This window comes from Poecilia latipinna, unplaced genomic scaffold, assembly GCF_001443285.1.
Source record: "Poecilia latipinna isolate Pla-1442-1.1 unplaced genomic scaffold, P_latipinna-1.0 Scaffold1183, whole genome shotgun sequence".
NCBI classification, from domain to species: domain Eukaryota; kingdom Metazoa; phylum Chordata; class Actinopteri; order Cyprinodontiformes; family Poeciliidae; genus Poecilia; species Poecilia latipinna.
This window is the reverse complement of record NW_015113799.1, coordinates 177,194-196,717: the sequence shown is the minus strand read 5'-3', so window position 1 is coordinate 196,717 and position 19,524 is coordinate 177,194. Positions and strand designations below refer to the sequence as shown.

At 37.3% G+C, this 19,524-nt stretch overlaps 1 protein-coding gene across 7 annotated transcripts; it reads left to right on the top strand.

Moving 5' to 3' along the window:
• The first annotated feature begins 242 nt into the window (after positions 1-242).
• On the top strand, positions 243-19,169 carry LOC106960395 (protein NLRC3-like). Of its 7 annotated transcripts, XR_001427551.1 has the most exons (21): positions 248-398; positions 649-931; positions 1,407-1,438; positions 1,556-1,789; positions 2,563-4,414; positions 5,388-5,561; positions 6,033-6,200; positions 6,380-6,553; positions 7,500-7,673; positions 7,787-7,960; positions 8,038-8,087; positions 9,932-10,902; positions 14,235-14,270; positions 14,368-14,679; positions 15,173-15,454; positions 15,559-16,457; positions 16,527-16,642; positions 17,083-17,258; positions 17,563-17,859; positions 17,982-18,269; positions 18,354-19,169. XR_001427551.1 is itself a non-coding variant. In XM_015053478.1 (12 exons), exons 2-12 carry the CDS (start codon positions 675-677, stop codon positions 10,835-10,837), a joined length of 3,300 nt encoding a protein of 1,099 aa, XP_014908964.1. In that variant the 5' UTR covers positions 243-398; positions 649-674; the 3' UTR covers positions 10,838-13,060. The 7 variants fall into 7 exon arrangements, 2 of the variants coding, with proteins under 2 accessions (XP_014908964.1, XP_014908963.1); XR_001427553.1 differs by lacking the exons at positions 17,563-17,859; positions 17,982-18,269; positions 18,354-19,169 and having other exon boundaries at positions 15,559-15,867; positions 16,428-16,457; positions 17,083-17,330; XR_001427554.1 differs by lacking the exons at positions 17,563-17,859; positions 17,982-18,269; positions 18,354-19,169 and having other exon boundaries at positions 243-398; positions 10,827-10,902; positions 17,083-17,330.
• The last annotated feature ends 355 nt before the right edge of the window (positions 19,170-19,524 follow it).

The following is a 19,524-nucleotide window of genomic DNA, read 5'->3' as shown; positions in this document are numbered from 1 at the left end:
CAAGGCTGTAAAAATAATTTAGTATGTAAAATCTTAAAATGTAGCCTGAGAGACATGAGAAGCCAGAGCATATAAAATTAATGCAAGCTTTTTATTATTGTCCTAATCAATATAGGTTCTATTAAAATCTGTTGTGGCTGAACAGCTGCAAGAATAGTTCTTATGACATTCATTTATGTGGAACGCCTGAAACATTCCCTCCTCCCACTACACCCCCCCCCACACACACACACACACACACACACACAGACACACAGTCTTACAGCTGGGTTCGCTCTGTGAGTGACTACTTCCTGTCTCCGGAAAAAATAACTGCTCACAGGCTTTTAAGCCAAAACGCGCCATTTGATATCCAGCCATGTGGAATTTTCTGCTCTTGCTTACTACATGATGTCAAGGTAAAGCATTTTACTCCATGTCTCAAATGATACATTCATGTTAATTATTAACAGCTAAAATAAAACTAAAGAAGTATGGTAAATAATTTATCTTCACTTGTAAAACATGAGATGGGGCAAAGATAAGAAGACAAGACTTTTACTTTCACTTTTAAAGACTTCGTTTGACTTGTAAACCTTGATCAACAGCATGTAAAGTTTGTTTGCTTGGATTGTTTTTTTTTGCTTTAAAATATGTCATTCCTGACAGAGTCACTGTGGTGAAGAAATAACATCATGGGGAACCGGTGCTCTGGCGCCAGGAGGGATAAGGAAATGAGAAAAGGATCCTGTAAAAAGGATAAACGGAATGACGACTCTGACAAAAAGAAAAGTGGAGACATTTGTTCAGCTGCACAGTCATCTCATTTAAAGGACGTAAAAGATGAAATGGAAACATTGAAGGAAGAGACTTTTTCTTCTGAGACAAAGGACTCTACTGAGAACTTTATCAGTTTGGCAAATGATGCATCTCATGAAATTCACAATCCAAGGTAAGCTTTGTTGGATTTTAAAAAAAAATAATTTTTATCCTGCTAAGGGTTATACAACGTGCATTTATCATTATACACATAGGGCAAGGGTTTCCAAGTCCAGTTTTTGAGAGCTGCCTACCTACCTACGTTCCTTCCCCAACACATCTAAATCAAATGAGCTGCTCATCACTATGACTGCTGGTGGTGGTGGTGAGGGAATTCAGCTACTTGATGTGTAGGAGCAGGAATGCATTTAAAATCTGCCTCTTGAGAACTGGATTTAGACACCCCTGACAAAAGATGTGACTAAACATCCAGCTGTACAACTGAAAAAAATGCACAACATTATAGAAGAACAAAAACCAAAACAAGGTGTTGTACAAGATTTCCTAAAAAAAAAAACAATTATTTGTTCCACTTAAAGCACTGCAATAAAATCAGCTTGAAGCATCTCTAATGTCTATACAGTTAAGTTGCTCTTGTCTTTTGTCAGCTCATCCAAGCTTGAATCAGATGAAGAGAAAGGTAAGTAAGATAAGATGAAAAGTCTAAATACAGTCTCCTGATGCAGAATTACATAAGTATAATTGTTGCTGTGTGGTGCAATAACCTTTATTTTATTTTATTTTTTATTAAAACAAGCAACTTGGGTGGACAGTAACATGCCTGAGCTTATTCAGAGTGTAGTTCCAGTGATGCCCATAGCTGACCAGATTCTCAAGTTGAAGATAATCCACAAGGAGACGTATGACCAAATCGAAGCCTCGCCGGTGAACCAGGATCGGATGAGAAAACTCTTCAGGGCTCTTAATTCTCCAAAGGCAAAAGCAGCTTTCTACGATATCCTTGGAAAAATTCAACCTCAGACTTGTGGAAGTACGTTATGTTTACTTCATGCCTATGTTTTTTTTTAATAGGTATTGTGTTTGCCAAAGGTAGCTTTTACACTGTCACATATATGACTTCTTTAATATTTTATTTTACAAAAATATATACGTAGATTTCAGGAAATACCATTCCTGGTTTACGCACCGATTCCAGTAACAGCACATGTAAATCCATTCCCAGCTAAGACATTAAAAGCACTGCGAGTTTTGTTAAATACCATTGTTGTTGATAGTCATATTTTTATTAGCTGTTTTTATTATTTTATGCTTTTAAAGCTAAACCAATCTACTTCTATGAATATAAATGTTGATAATTTCTACAATACTTTTTATCTGGTCAAATGAAGGTTATTATTTCTACCATTATGAGAAATCTTGTGCTGTGCACATTGCAACTAATCTCTTGTTATGCCATACAGATGCGTTGCTGGCACAATTAATTGACATACCTTAGCATGAAGTGCCAACAGTCAGTTTAACTCAAGTATTTTTTTAATTATGTTAAACTGTGACCACATGTGGGCACTTTTTAAATGTACAAAGACCATGATGGTCACACAATAGAATAGAATGTGCAGTGTATAGTAGGGGCAAAATTTCAGCATAAATACTATGCAGCTTATCCGGTCAAAACAAGTGTGCAACTGTGTAAGTTCATCTAAAAAAAATGATCAAAATGTACACAAGTTAATAACATGCTTAAAAAAAAATAATGATACGACGTAAAAATAAAAAATTAAAGCTTTTTTTTTGTTCCCGCAGCTGAAGATATCATTAAAAACGTCATCAAAAATAACAAAGAATACTTGAGGAAAAAGTGCGCATGGGAGTTGGAAGGCACCGAAAAAGATCACAAAGAAATAAAATTATTGGATCAGATTTATACGGAGGTTCACATTGTTCAAGGAGAAAATGAACATGTCAATAAGCAACATGAGATTTGGGAGATTGAAGACAAGTTTAGAACTCAAGCAACAGAAGGAATTAAGATAAACTGCAACAATATCTTTCAAAGCGGACCAGAAATGAGAGCCATTAGAACAGTGATGACCAAGGGAATTGCTGGAATCGGTAAAACTGTGTCTGTAAAAAAGTTCATTCTTGACTGGGCAGATGGGAAAGCGAATCCAGACCTGGACTTCATCTTCATGATTCCATTCAGGGAGCTTAATTTGGTCAAAGACGATGAGTTCAGCCTTGAGACTCTTGTTAAAGAATTCCATCCTGAACTCAAGAACACAGCAGTCAATAAAATATTTGCTGATAACAAAGTTTTGTTCATTTTTGATGGCCTTGATGAAAGTCAGCTTAAACTGAACTTCCTAAAAACGAAAAGATTGACAGATCCAACAAAGGAATCATCCGTAGACATCCTGGTGACCAATCTGATTAGGGAACATCTTCTGCCCTCTGCACTCGTCTGGATAACTTCAAGACCAGGAGCCGTTCAGCGCATCCCCAAAGAATATGTCCATCAGTGGACAGAAATCAAAGGTTTCAATGATCCACAGAAAATACTGTACTTCAGGAACAGAGTTCAGAACAAAATGGTTGCTGAACAGATTATTGATCATATTACGACATCACGGAGCTTATTTATCATGTGTCACATACCCATCTTCTGTTGGATTGCCTCAAAGGTTCTTGAGTACTTGCTTTCAAAAATGGAAAACGGTCGAGAGAAAACCACTAAGATACCCACAACTCTCATTGAAATGTACACACACTTCTTTTGTATTCAGATAAAGATCGCTGCTGAGAAATACGACAAGGAGAACGAGCTAGATATCACTGAAATCTTCAGATTGAATGAAGATTTCATCTTCAAGCTGGGCAGGATGGCATTTGAAAAACTGAACAAAGGAGAAATTATATTCAGCAGTGATGATCTAAAAAGTTATGACATCGACACGAAGAAAGCTGGAGTCGACTGTGGGTTGTGTACCACAATATTCAAAGAAGAGAGCATCTTTCACTCAAAGAAGCTTTACTGCTTTGTGCATTTGACAATTCAGGAGTACTTTGCTGCTCTCTTTGTGTACAGAAGCTTTGCAAGTAAAACAATCAATTCTCAAAGCCTCAAAGATTTCCTTCTGATAGGATCTGAGGAAGAGCTGAAGGAAACCTTGGATGTTCACCCAGTTGATCTGCCTTTGGATGAGCTAATGGAAATTGCTATAGCAAACTCAACTTTGAGAAAGACAGGAGAACTGGACATGTTTCTTAGGTTCCTCATTGGCATGTCCTTAGAGTCGACACAAAATCAGCTTCAAGGCCTCATTCAGCAAACAGAGAAACACTCTGAAGTTGTTGAGGAGATCAGGACAAGCATAACAGAAATTGATCTTTTGGACTGCTCTCCAGACAGATGTCTGAATCTGGTTCACTGTTTGGCTGAACTGAAAGATGATTCCCTGTATGACAGTGTGAGAAAGTTTCTGAATCCAAATCAGTACCCAGAAACAGAGCTCACCCCTGTTCAGTGTTCAGCTTTGGCTGACTTAATGCTGATGTCAACTACGCCGATAGAGGAATTTGACTTGACGAAATACACAACAAAAGAAAAGGGCAGTTTCAGGATTATCCCAGCTGTGAGGAACTGCAGAAAAGCCAGGCAAGTTTTCTTTTGGTTTTTGGTTAGTGATGCTATTATTTGATTAGGGTTAAATATGAATAGTTTAAAAGGTATTTAAATTGAAAGTGTGTGGAAGTATTTGAACCGCTTTGTAGGTTTGCTGAGTCTCTTGATTTGAGGTTTCAGTTAAAAAAGGGACTGCAATGATCAGAATTGTCTATATTGGTCCAAAAAAGGAATTTGACTTTTGTTTCACGCATTCACCTGGTAAAAACTAAAAAGTGTGCATATGGAAACGTCAGAGGAAATTAATTAAATGATAGGAGAAATAGCTGTGCTTCAGCCAGTAATAACTTACTTAGCTTAATAAGATTGTTAATAAGAATTTTAGATTTAAATCTGTCACCACAAAACTTAAATAACTTAATAAATAAATAAACATTGTACCTGTGCAAGTTGGTATAATCAACCAAAACTGGTTAATACAGCAGTATATCATGTTGGACTTTATTATATATTTAAACAAAAGATGCATAGATAGATTCATAGGCCTCAAGGGCCGGTGTCCTGCAACCTTTGAATGTCTCTATGCATCAGCACACTTGGCTCAAATATTAACTCATTAGCAGAGCTCTGTAGAGCTTGACTGCATGCTAACGAGGCAGTTTCACTATTTAATTCAAGTGTTTAGGACAAGGGACACGTCTAAAAGTTGCAGGAATCAAGAACTGCAGTTTGAGACTGCTGTTTTAAAGATAAATCATTAAAAAATACAATTTTAATTTACTTTTTTGGGTAATCATAGAACCACATGCCAGTTTCGCTCATGCAAACAAATGTGTACTCAAAGCTTGAAGTCATAACAGGACTAGGACTCTCAGATGAGTAGATTCTTTAAGGTAGTGATCAAATATAACCTCATCATAGAGCCCCATTTTTCTTTTTAAGTGGCATATTATGTCTTTGACTGCAAAACATAATTCCATTTTAAAAGCTTGTCTCATTTTTGCAGAATATCAGGTGCAGATCTTAATCCCTGGCTTTGTGAAACAATCTCTTCGGCTCTGTGGAGTCCACGCTCTCCACTAACTGAACTGCATCTGGTGCATAACACTTTTTATGAAAAAGGTACTGGTGTACTGATTGATGGACTGACAAACTCTCCATGTAAACTGGAGGCTCTCAGGTCAGTGAAAGTTATATTTTTATGGTTGTTTTTCTATTTTTACTGATATAGAACAAAGTACAAAAGAAACAAAATGACCACTTGTTTAAATGCACTGCCATCACTGTTAATATAAAGTAGGTGAAGCGTCAGAGATATCTGATGCAAACTAATAAAGGGTAAATTAGTTGCATCAAGGGTGCCTGAGAAAGAACAACTCAAATACTTTAAATGTTGAAGGTAACTTTCCATAACTTACTAGAAATATTGCTAAGGGAAGAAAAATGATCAAAAGCTTCAGAAAATAAAAAATTCCAGTGTCTGGGTTTTGGCTAAATAACACTTTGCACAAGTTGCTTTCCTAAGAGCGAAAGATAATTGTTGTTAATAATTTTGTCACTGCATTAGCCAATAATGGGTAGCTCACGTTGACCAAAATATATTGTGTTTATGCAACAGATTTGTCTCAGTTTTGCTCAATGTGTTGTGCAGTCTTTCAGGACACGGACTCTCAACATCACTGGCAGAAGAGTTGGCCTCGGCTGTAAAATCAATAATCGCCAACATAAGAGAACTGGAGCTGAGTGAAAATGTGTTGAGAAACTCACTACTGCCGGTGATCTCTGAGGCTCTTCAGTGCCAAAAATTGGAGAAGCTCAGGTCAGTGTTGAAAATGTATTTTACGGGACGTAGTTCCCTCTGAATTCCTCCATAATTTTCACTTTCTACTAAAACACACAATGTAACTTATTTTTTCAGTTATAGAAATTAACCTATCATGTTGGTATTACCTGTCTGTACATTAAATCGTCACTTTTTTTTCCCCATTTCAATCTAAGGCTGAACAGAAATTATGAGATTCAACAAATCTGCAATAAGATAGTGAAGGCATTCACCACCAACTCGACAAATCTGAGAGAACTAGAACTGAATTACACCAATTTTGCCGACTCAGAAGTTGAGATCTTATCAACGGCATTGATGAGCACAAGCTGTGCTCTGGAGACCCTGAGGTAATATCAAAAATAAACTACATACTTTTCTTTACTCTAACAAACAGGTCTACTGTTGCTTTAAATTTATTTTAAAAAGTTAATGCGTTCTTGAACCTTTTTTTATTATTCCTATAATGTCTAATGACTTTTACATCCACGTTTTTATGTTTTATGTCTTGTAATGTTTACTATCCGTATGTCTTTAGTTCAAGTGTACTTTGTAGCTATGGTAAAAGCACAGAGTACTTTACAAATGTTTCAAAGGAAATTATGATTTATTTATAAATGATTTAGATATACTCAAATGCAAATACAAGCAACTTTTTCAATTTATTGCTTAGAAAAAACAGAGTGGCAGATACTTTTGTCTTTTACGGTTAGTCTGATTTTGAACTTATTTAAATCATTTTACAACTGAGCGATCTGCTGTGTATCTGTTGGTGTTTTGACAGACCTTGGTAGTAACTCTTAATAGTGAGTCTACAAGTGGGTTTCTATGTGCTCCTAAAGAAGGAAAATAAGACTTCTTGACCCTGAAGCGTTCTAGATCTCACAAATGGACCAACTTTAGTTGTTGTTGTCTGACTAACAAGGGAATGACTTGTGCTGCTGGTGCTACTGTAAGTAAACCCTGGCCCACCCAGCCGCCCATCTCTCCCTCTCTCTGACTTAATCACTGGAGCCACTGTCTAAACATAGATAGTCAGACATCTGTCTTCTGCCTACCTCTTCAAGCTCACCAAGTGTGTTAGATGTTACATTACAAGCTGAAAGTCAGACTGTCTCCAACAACTGTGGGATCTACTGAAAAGCGTACTTCTTATCACAACATACGGTCTCAGTTTCAACATTATTGATGTTTACAATGTTATAATTTAGTCAGTGAATTGCAAATCATTGCACCGTTTCTCCTTTTAATTGTTTTAATGACTACTAAGTTTGATGAGATTTATTTGTCTTTCAGACTCAGTCACAACAAGTTGACTGAGAAAGGTTGCGAGACCCTGGCTTTGGCTCTCACTTCCAGACCTACACCTTTAAGAGAACTGGACTTGAGCTACAATGACCTGCATGATTCTGGAGTAGAGACATTCTGTAGAGCACTGACAAGTTCACATTGTGGTTTAGAGATATTAAGGTTAGTCCACAAGTTGCTGTTTCTCAATGTCATCATTTTAAAACACAAAGGATGATAGACGTGGCCGGCCTGAGATTATGTCTTCTGAAATGTCAGCTGGTTGATTTGTCCAGGCTATCATTCTGTAAAGTAACAGAAGATGGATGTTCCTCCTTGGCAAAGGCTCTGATGTCTGACCACTGCAACCTCAGGGAGTTGGACCTAAGCTTTAATCACCTGACAAAGCAAGGAGTCAAAACCCTGATGGAAAAACAGAGAGATTCAAACTGCAGTCTAGAAAATCTTAAGTAAGAACTAACTCAAGTCTGAACATTATTCCAGCGTTAAGATGCAAGATTGAGTTTGGCTTTCTTCCTGCCATCAGTGTGGACCATAATGAAGAATGCTGGGTTAACCATAAACTGCTGCGAAGGTGTAAGTATATAGCATTTTATTATAGACATTTGTTCATCTTCCATTTAGCAGTTTCCAACATTACAAGCAGCAGCGGTTTTGTTACCAAGAGCATTGAAGGTTTGTCTCCTTATCAGTGTGTTAACACACGCCTGAACGCCTTAGATTACAAAAGGCTTCTGTTTTGCTCAGTCTAAATGACCCACATTATCAGAGGTACTGTTGCTTTTTTATCATTTCAAACCAATCTGCCCATTCTCCTCTGACACTAAAACGGTGTTTTCATAAAAATAGCTGCTGCTCTGTGGATATTTTCTCTTTCTCAGCCCATTGTCTGTAAATCCAGTTGATGGTTGGTGTGAAAACCTAGTTGATTTTTTAAAATACTCTGACCAGCCTCATCTTAAAATGAGCATCAGTCAAGACATTTATACATGTAAATGTATTTAGTTGCTGCGTTACTGCATAATTATTTGACTCCAAATATTTATTTTTAAATACATTGAAGTAAGTAATCGTGTACTTTTCCAGGTCACCAGGCTCTGGCACTTTTCTTTTGGAGGTCTAAAGCTAAATACTTAGGAAGCCCTTTGACAACCTTCTGAGATGTTCTGCTACAGCACTTGAATGTTACTGCATTAGTTTGACAGTCTGAAAGCAATCTGTCTTGGAAACATTAGAGAACCACCTTTTGACATGGCAACAAAACCAATCTCGGTGAAAAATCCCAACAAAAACAGTTTTCGTAGCTACAGACATGGGCGTAAAACCCCGGGGGATCGGGATCTTGGAAAAGTCTAGAAATGTCCCTCCGCCCCTCAAAAAAAATAATTGAAGAAACGTTTGCATTTAAAGAATATCAAGATGAAAAAGCAATAGAAACAAAGAACAAAATAAATCTGCAATTTATCTAAGAAAAATAAGTATGAATTTTTAGGTCCCCCCACCATTATTAGAACAATGGTTCAGTCCAACTTGGAGGAGGAGCAACAGCAGAGCTGCGGACGGCACAGGCTCCGTTAGAGCCGCTAACTGTTAGCTAGCTGTTAGCTGTGGTTCTGCAGCACAAACAAAAAACCCTCCAGTGAGTTAATACTTAAAGAAAAAGACATGAAACACCTTTTATTTACTTTCACTGCTCAATAAGAAGAAACATTAACAATAAAAATTGGGCCGCAGTTCATTATTTTATTACTTTGGCTGAATCATGATAAATAGCCTCATTAGCAAAACTGCTACATTGCTTTCATAGCCTTTAGCGTTTTTTGTCAAAGGTAGCAAACATCTCGGTGGCCCACTGCTCTGTGTGTGGGAGACAAGGACAGAAGACAGAAGAGATAGAAAAAACCCCAGAAAGTTATACTTTTATTTCTCTTCTTCTTCAAGAGCCTTAAAACCACAAAATAAAATATGAATACTTTTCTATATAAACAGTTAAATTATGATGCTTCCCAGATATTCTCTGAAGGGTTTCTTTCAGATGAAATCTTTACTTGTTGGTATCCTGCTCATTAAAAGTTGTGGTTTCATGGATTTAGAAGATATCTGGACTATAAACTTCAATATGTTTTTGCACAAATGTCTGAAATGTCCAGTTTATGCAGCGTCATAGATATCCACTAAAGAGTCTTGCAAGTGTGTGTTGAACCATTTTATTGAGTTTTTCTTTTTCTATATGTTAAGCTGATGCTAAGCTTGTTTACGTGTAAGGCAGGCAACTGGGATTGGATTACTTGGACAAATTTTAGTACTGCGTGTAAATTGGCATTGCTAGGCTAGACTACTTGGATTAGCCAGGATGATATTATTACCAGATTTTAAATGTGATATTCAAGGATTAATAACATTTATAATGCTCTTTTTAGATGCCTGTGATCTGACGCTGGATGAAAACACTGCAGGGAGAACAATCACTTTGACCCAAGACAATAAACAAGCACATTTTCATCAAGAGAAGCAACATTATCCTTACCATCCAGACAGATTTGATTCTTCACAGATTCTTTGTAAAGAGGGTCTGACAGAACGCCACTACTGGGAAGTTGAGTTTCACCGTTTATCAGACGGTGAGGTGGGAGTGGCATACAAAAGTATCACCCGGAGTGGAGACTCTAGTCCTGAGTATTCTTTAGGACAGAATGAGAAATCTTGGTCCTGGTCCATAGATGGAACTTTTTCACACAGTGGTTCCACCGAATGGTTTTTGACTGAGTTTAAAACGTTGAGCCTTGGAGTGTATTTGGATTGGCCAGCAGGTATTTTGTCCTTCTTTGAAGTGTCTCCAGATGAATTGACTCACCTGTACACGGTACGCACAACTTTTACTGAACCACTCTATCCTGGTTTTGGTTTAACTTACGGATCAATGTACATAAAAGAAACAGAAATGGAGGAAAGAATGAACTAAATAAGGTTGCTGTGAGGCAAAGACAATGGATTAAACAACGCAGCACAAGAATGCTTTTATTCAGCTTCTACAAACGCTAGGTCACCTTGAACGACTGATGTGCGTCCGCGCTGTGCGGGAGTGAGCTGTCCGTATAGGACCATAAATGTCAGAGCATAGACACTCCTCCTGACTGACTGGTTGCTTTGGTTTGGAAATTGTGTATTTTTCTAAATGCTATTAGGGGCACAGGAAAGAGGCAGCGGGACTTGATTTTTTCACAGATTAGCTCTCATTTTCTACTTTCAGGACATAATGAGACTTTTAAACAATATGAAAATAATATATCTTAAAATCTCCCATTTCGTCAATAGATTTCTGCTGATTCCATCTTACTGCCATCACCACATTCATTCACTGTTATTCAGCCAGAACAAAAGGAGGGAAAAAGTGAGTCAAATTTTCCTTTTTGTATAAAGAGAGAGCCAGGCATAATGCCAGTGAAATATCTAAACAATGCTTCAGTAGTTTATTCATTAACTTGTTTAACCTGTGCATTCCAAATGTTAAAACCTTTGACTTAAGAAAAACCTAGTTCACTTTATTCTTTAAAAAGGCAGCATACAGTAGAAGCTGTACATACAGCAGCGTTAGATAAACGCAACTCTAACATTTTGTTCTTCTCCCCGATTTTGTAAGACATGTGAGAGGCAGTCTATACTGCCATCTAGTGGTTAGAGTGGACAAGCCAAAACAACAGAATTTTATTTTGATTTTATATTTTGATTGTACCACACTGGTTTTTACCTGGGCGTACATAAGAAAATTTATTTTCTTGTTATTTTAGATGTGTAATCAAAACATCTCAGCACAATGTGTGGAGACAGGGTTGGAGTGAGATCTTTTCAGAAACTGAACACACATTAGTGATATTCAAGAGGCTAATCATTACAAATAACTTCTTTGCTGTGCCATTAATATTTCCTCTACTGACCTTTTGTCCTCTAAGAAGTTAGAATCAGTTTCAGCAACAGGAATATCACATTTGCATTGGTTGAAATCATGTAACCTGGCAGCTTTAGAATACACTCCAACTTAATGTGATGTTTACTGGCCCTTTAGTTGTCCCAGTGCAAAGGAGAGTTTCAGAGTTGGTCTTAAACTAACCCCTGCAACTTAATTTTAAACATTTATTAAATGTGCAAAATGCAGCAAAGTTCCACACTAAAATAGATACATTCATGCATTTACTTATGTTTCAGTATTAAAAATCTACATGGAGAGGATCAAATGACTAAAAGAACATTACAGCAAACATCAAATCCCTGATAAGCTCGGCGAAGAGAAGCAAAATATGGGTTTTATGATGCTTTTTTTTTTTTTACAGCATAACTATGTTTCTTTACTAATGTTTTTTTTCAGAATGCTTAGATCAATGTGCCTGCCTTTTAAAGTTTCCTTCCAAGCCCAAAATTACATTTATAAAATAATAAAGGATGAATAAATAGTAACCAGGGAACATGCTCTGTGATTTAATGTGATTTAATATTCATGCAGCTCAAGATTCCTTGATGATGTTTTCCCTGTTGTTTTCTTTTTCTGCTCTCTGCCTTGTAACAACCTATAGTCTCAGATCAGCTATAATTTTATATTCTGCATATAAAGACTAAATTAGGCAGGCACCCACTTTCAGATGGCCTTCTTGTCCTGATATACTATTGTCTTGTGAAGCACTGAGATCTCTAGAATTTATTGTGATGTCTGATTCAGACCAAATGAATGTTTATGTCTGTATGTTTGTCTAATTTTTGTGTGAGGTTTCCACATAAGCTTTGTTTTTCTTTGCTCCATACCTTCGGTGTGTACAGTTTAGTTTATTTAAGGATCCCAATTAGCCTCTTCCATGGCAGAGACTATTATTCCAGGGGTCCACATCACAAACATATCTGAAACATAGCACCTTAACTGTTTTCTGCAGTCAAGGTAAAACAATGTTCTCATCAAAGCCTTTTTTTTTTTAAGATGTTATTTGAAAAAGTTAAGTTAAATATTTTCCAACATTTATGTTCTGAGATGGAGATTAAAACAATCACACTGTTCAGGACTGTTTATCATTTTTCAGCTGTTGTGTGTGTGTGACAAACTGTTCCTACTGGACACATCTTAAAGGCTTTAGTTATAAAAAAAACCTATCGACTACCACACATTTCCTCTAAGTCAGGGGTCAACAACTATGAAATTGTCATAAATTATGTCTTTGATTATTGTCCCAATTTTCCTCTCATTGTACAAAATTGGGATTTATGCTGTTAATTTAGATTATATATGTGTGTATTCTCTTTTTATGTTGCTTTTGTAAGTTGATATCTGACTCCATGAACTGCAGAAAACCAACAGCTATTCCTGGCTCTGAAAATATTAGATTATTCAAATACAATGAAAACACTCATTCATTTCAGGACAAGTCCAGGACAAATGTACATGTAAGAAGATGATGTAATCATGTTGGGTCAAATGTTCTATGTGCAGGATTAGCTCCCTTACAATTATACAGCAGAAACATAATGTAATACAGAGAGGTAATATTTATAAACATTTTCAGAAAAAATTATCTATATTTATGTTTTTTTTTAATTTTATGAATGGGAGCTCAGTTAACTGTGTTTTCTATTCAGAAGTCTATTGGTGGGTGCAAAAACATTCCTTTTATTGGCACCTTCATTTTATTAGTATTTAAATAAAATGAAGGCGCCAATTCATTTCTCAGTAGGCTCATATTTACATGATCAGATGTTCATATGATCCTTTTTTGGGTTTCTAAATACAGGCTACAAGAACCATAGTGTGAAGTTGTGAACTCGTCTTATGAAATTCAGCCTTGTTTTGCCTACATATGCATTCGTACCAAGGAAATTTCGTATATAAAGAGCTCTGATGACAAGCAGACAATTTCACATTTGGTCTGTCTTGTTGTTATTCTATCAAGTGTTTATAGCTCCTGCAAATTCAACAGGATGGTTGACAATCTATTTGGACTGGTTTTAGGTGAGCAGACGAAGTAGTAGGGATTGTCTTTAAACTCTTATGATTGTGTTTTATATGTTTCTTATAGCAAGTAAAGTTTAAATTCAATGCATTAACAGTAGTTGGAGTGTGTGACAGTTAAAAAAACATAAGACTCTGACTTACTAAGTGACAAAGAAATATTTTTTTAATCTCGTTTACAGTTAAGAAATTGATTTTCAGCAAACTAGGTACATAAATGTACAAATATTATTTTTCCACCAGGCATTAGTGAGGAATTTTGCTTAAAATATATTCTATTCTGTTACGAATATAATATGAAAGTTCACTGCAGCAAGAACATATTTCATTAGAAATTATGGGGGAGGTTTTAAATAAAAAAAGCAATGTTTTTTTTTTGTTTTTTTTTAAGAATATTGACTTCTGTGGATGTCAGAGGTCATAATTTAACCAACAGCCTAGAGAATGCATCTCAAGAAACTTCAGGACCATTGCAAAGTCGCTGTATTTTAGTAATTTCATACCTAAACTCATATATAGAGTTGCATGTTAAGTGTTATGCTGAAGCAGCAAGTGCTAATGTTTCACCATTTCATATCAAAGCTTAATTTATTACTTTGTTGCCATCAATTACATTATTTATTTAGTTATGACTTCAATTTATATAGTTTATTTTTAGCTATGTGTTGCGACAGTTTTATTAACGAATACTTCTCTCACATGCTACTGTAACTAGACTTATTTTTTCCCCTTCTCAGTCTCTACTTTCTTACTCTTAACCATAACTGGAGCAGGTGAGTGCAGCTTCTGTGCCATCTACTGAATTGTTTTAGTGTGTTTGTGCTCATGTCTGTTCTTTGCTTAACACTCACATTTCTGTGGTTTCCTTAGAGGATTTGATCAGATTAGCTGGTTCAGACGGGTATTGCTCTGGAAGAGTCGAAATCTACCACAATGGTGCCTGGGGAACGGTCTGTGACGATAGATGGGACAGAAGTGAGGCACAAGTTGTTTGCAGACAGTTGGGTTGTGGTGAGCAGTCAGACATTCCTCCACCAGGCTACTTTGGTCCAGGCACTGGACCGATCTGGATGGACGATGTGAAATGTTCAGGAAGCGAAACGTCTCTCTCCACATGTTCGCACCGGGGATTTGGAACACACAACTGTGAACACTATGAGGATGTTGGTGTCATTTGTTCATGTAAGGAAAGTTTTTTTGTTTTTTTTAGATAAACATACCAATAATTTAAAACGCTGTGCTCTTATGAATTACCCCCTATTATTCTATGATACAGCAGGAGAATTCAGTTTGGGAGTATTTTCATTTGTTTATTTATTAGAATTTTCAGACTTTGTTGAAATCCTGTTAAAACATTCTTTCCACTGTTTGTAACTCTAAAAACATGATGATGATGAGACATTCAAATACTAAGAGATGTTTAGGGAAAAAAACACAGCAAGGTTGTTGTGGTTGCATTTTCAAGCAACTTTGAGCCAAAACATTTACATTTCCTATAGTAATAGTCCCAAATTGTATTTTTCTTCCTCTTTAACAGTTTATATTTACTTTGAAAGATCACGAGATGGATATCCTAAAAAGAATATCCTAAAATATGGCTGTAGATTCTGCTGCTGATGTTTTTGTTGTAAATGAAATGATCACTATTTTTCTTATGTAACTTTTTTTTCTTAAGATCATAAAATCCTACCATATGGGTCATGCAATGGAAATGTTCAAATATATCATGACGGCGCCTGGAGGCTGATTGATAATAATAACTTCAACATGGATGCTGCTAATGTGGCCTGCAGACAGCTGGGTTGTGGCCCAGCATCATCGATCTATAGCTACAACTCCAACTCCAACATCTCTCTTTATAAAATGACGTGCTCTGGAAGTGAAAGTTCTCTAGCAGAGTGTCGAAGCGGTTCTGTGGTAACCAGCTCTGGAAGATATTCTGGTGTTCGGTGTGCAGGTGAAACTAAATGCATGATTGAGTATTTAGTTATGAGAGCACTTTCAGCTTATTTTGTTCAGCTTAATTTATTGATAATCTACATTAGAATTTATGGCTGACAGGTCACCCAGTACGATTAATCGGGCCGTCCCGGTGCTCTGGAAGAGTTGAAATTTACTACAGTGATGCGTGGGGAACGGTGTGCGATAATGGCTGGGACATGAATGATGCCCAGGTGGTCTGCAGACAGTTGGGTTGTGGTACAGCGGTGGCTGCTCCTCACGCTGCCTACTTTGGAAAAGGAATGGATAACATCTGGGTTGATAATGTGAGCTGTACAGGGAGGGAAACGTACCTAACTGAATGTCCATTTAGTGGATTTCAAGCATACAGCCGCAGCCACAGTCAGGATGCAGGTGTCATCTGTTCAGGTAAGGACATGCTCTCAATTGTTATTTTTGCCTTGCTTTAGACATCCACAGACCACAGTTTTTGGCTGAAACTATTATACATTTTGTCCAATTCTAGTTTCTTTTTAAATATAGTAAGATAAGTATTGACTTAGAGTTGTGGTTAGCCAATTTTTAAAAAGACCATTCAAAGACTTCTTTTCAGCAAGTTCCCAAGGGTTTTTTATCCAGTGCTGAGCTGGGAAGAAGTTGACATTTCTGATGTTTTATGAAGGCATTCTTGGAAAAAGGAAAATATTCCTGCATAATAAGACTTTTTGATCAAATGGAAGGATCAAACACTCCTTCCTGGCTTGTTTAAGTATTATTGTCAGAATGTAAATAAATTAAAAAAAATAAAATAGCGGTAAATGATTAGACTTCTTTAATCTACTTCTCATTTTATAAGTGTGGCAGTATGCCCTGTGGCCTTTGAACGCACCACACAAGTGCCTGAATCTAATTGTTGTGGCGCTGGCTGCCTGTATATAAAGGATCCTCCCTCACCTGGCTGACATGACGTTGTTTTCCTTCCGGTTCAGACCTCGGTGTTTGTTGGTGCTGCACGCTAGGTAAGGCAGGCTTCACCTCTCTCAAGCAAACTTATTACTTGTGATTTATTTACATTTTCTGTATAACAGCTGCAAATTAATGCGTGCGCGCAAACGATGCGCTTAACGACGCTCTGATCGCCGCCGCCTGTACAAGCTCTACGTTTCCTCCTTCCTTTTAGAGGCACTACATAAAGAGCTCAGTGGTAGGTGAAGTGCTGGAGTTTGGATGCTTTTAGATTCCATTTCTAACATTTATTTTTGATAGCCGCTGCTGTTTGTCCTTGGCTGGCTGTTTGTCCTTGGCCGGCTGTTTGCCCGCTGTTCTGGTTGTCCCCGACCGACGGTCCGCCTGTCAACTGGATAATCTGTCGGCTGCCTACTTGTCGTCCTGGTTGCTGGCTTCATGCCCGCCGTCCTGGTCGGCGTAAAGCTGGCTCCTACCACTCGTCCAGTGTGGCTGATTTGGGCTGATTGGTGATCAGCTCGGACTATCTTTCTACTGCCGCTCTGAGTGGCGTCTGCTACAGCAGATCGGTTTCTCCCCGGACAGACTCTTAATTTGGACTATTGCTGCTTGATTGTGGGCTGAACTGTATAATTGTATTGTTTGTAATTTGAATGTCTCTTCTTTGTTTTTTGACAGGAACGGCCAGCTCATGGTGTTGGTGGTAGACTTTCCGGGTGGTGGTCCTCCTTTTGGTTTGGTGCACGATTTTCTTTTGTTTTGCCTTGTTTCGTTTGCTGTGTTTCTTTTCTTGTAGGACACTACCCCAAATTGCACTTCCGTCCCTGAGTTGCGCTAACACTGACTTTTAATGTGTGAGTGGTTTTAGACTAGTATTTTTGATTAAACAAACAACTGTGGAATAAATAAAAATTGTTACATTGTGAGATTGTCTCAAGCCTCATCTGTAGCGGGTCTGTGTGCCTTTAAGGTAACTTTTTAGTGGAGTTGTTGCAACCAATTATTAAAATAGTGTTTTTAAACTTAAGTTCCCAATTATCACACTGCACCCGCCACATAAGCCCTTTTTGTGATTAACATAAGTAATTGCACATTTTCCAAGTATTTGCTGTTTCCAGCTTTTAAATATCCCACATAATTATGTTCTCTGTTGTTTAGCTGCTATAAGATTAGTCGGACCCAACAGGTGCTCTGGAAGAGCTGAAATCTACAACAATGGATCCTGGGGAACAGTCTGCAATGTGAGCAAAGACTTAAACGACGGCAGAGTATTATGCAGACAGCTGGGTTGTGGTACAGCACTGGGTCTCCTTCACTTTGGAGAGGGAGCAGGGGAAATCTGGCTGGATGATGTGACCTGTACAGGAAGTGAAAGACATTTCTCGGAGTGTTTGCAGACTGGATCTGTGAGACAGGACTGCGCACACAGTGAGGATCTTGGTGTCATCTGTTCGGGTAAGTAAGCATAGTAATTTAAAACAAATTTCCAATCCATACAAACTCATTTAAATAGTGCAAGATACAAGTCCTTGTTTTCAGTATGTAAAGCAATTCTTGTGCTACACATTTTTCCCCAGGCCTAATAAAACCCACGATCACAAATCCTCAAAGTGACATTAGCTTTGGTCAGAATCTCCGCATCACTTGTTTGGTCCCCGATGGACAAGTAGGGGGAACATTCATCTTCAATCGGACCTCGGATGGTTTTGGTCAGACCGTAGAGTCGAACAGCAACTCTGGAACATTTTACATCCCTCAAATTGGTTTTGAGCATGAGGGAAACTATCAGTGTCAGTTTCACACAAGGGTTGCTAATGAGAACTTCAGCACAGACCTTAGCGACACTGTTCAGCTATATTCAAAAGGTATATATATTTTTTACTATAAATCATTATTGAAATTGATTGGATTAGTAAGGCGGTAAGCGTACTATTTATTTTGTTTTACAGTAGTCCTTCTGCAACCCACCATCTCCATGGATCCAGCTGGTGTGATTACTTGGGGTCAGCTTGTTGCCATCACCTGTTCCATCTCAACCCCGTTTTTAAATGGGTTGTTCATTCTCCAGAAACACCAACCAGATTCTCATCAAAACATTAAGACCCAGTCATCAAGCACCAACTCTTCCACATTCAGATTTCTTGAAGTCAACTCTAATCATGGGGGAAATTACAAGTGTTATTATGAAAAAACAGTTACATCTCGAACTCTTACTTCCCCTTTAAGTGAGAATGTTGAACTTTCTATTACTGATGGTTAAAGCGATGGACAAAACCATGGATTTTTGCAACTTTCCTGTTGTCTCTTTTTTTTTTTTTTTTTTAAAGATTGTACCTTTTGTTTTAGCATTATTCTCTCTTAGATCCCCAAGTCACTCAATGTTTCCCAGCTCTGAAAAAAAAGCATCCATCCTGGTAGTTTCTGTATATAACTCATAATTATTGTGAAATATTAATAATAAAGAATTTGGTAATTACCTGAGTAATCTTTAGTAAGAAATCAACTGTATCAAATAAAATTATATGGAACGAATTTGCTTTTTGTAAGTCTGTTTAAGCTGTTCAGACATAATTGTTTTTGGCTTCTGTGAAACTTTGTGTTCCACTTTGTTGTGACCTGCTGTTGAAATATAAACTAGCTTATCCTGGTATTATAGTTTTGTCATTTAGTGATATAATAGAACTGGTTGTTTACATGCAGTACCTTGCGGACCAATAGGTGGCGCCAGTGGACCACCAGTGATCCCGGGACCACAGTTTGAGAAACACTGTACTAACTGAGCTATTTTGCGTTGCAGATCTTTAATTAAATGTTGTGGCATCAACAACCCAATGTCTTTTGATTGTGTACACCGTAAAGACTATACTGACACCCACTTACATCTGAATAAGTTGCTTTTCATAACAGTTTCACAATCTCAAGAGGTTAGTCTGTACAACGAAATATTATTTTTAATTGATGTCATGATTAAGGCCTATGCCACTCAGAATAGTGATATTTCTGTGAATCCAATAATGCATCATAAGTGATGAATTTTCAAGTTTAGTTTCTGTGTTCTTAACACAACAAATCAAATAACTTAAGGTTCGGACAATGACCATTTAAAGCTGTATTGTTTTA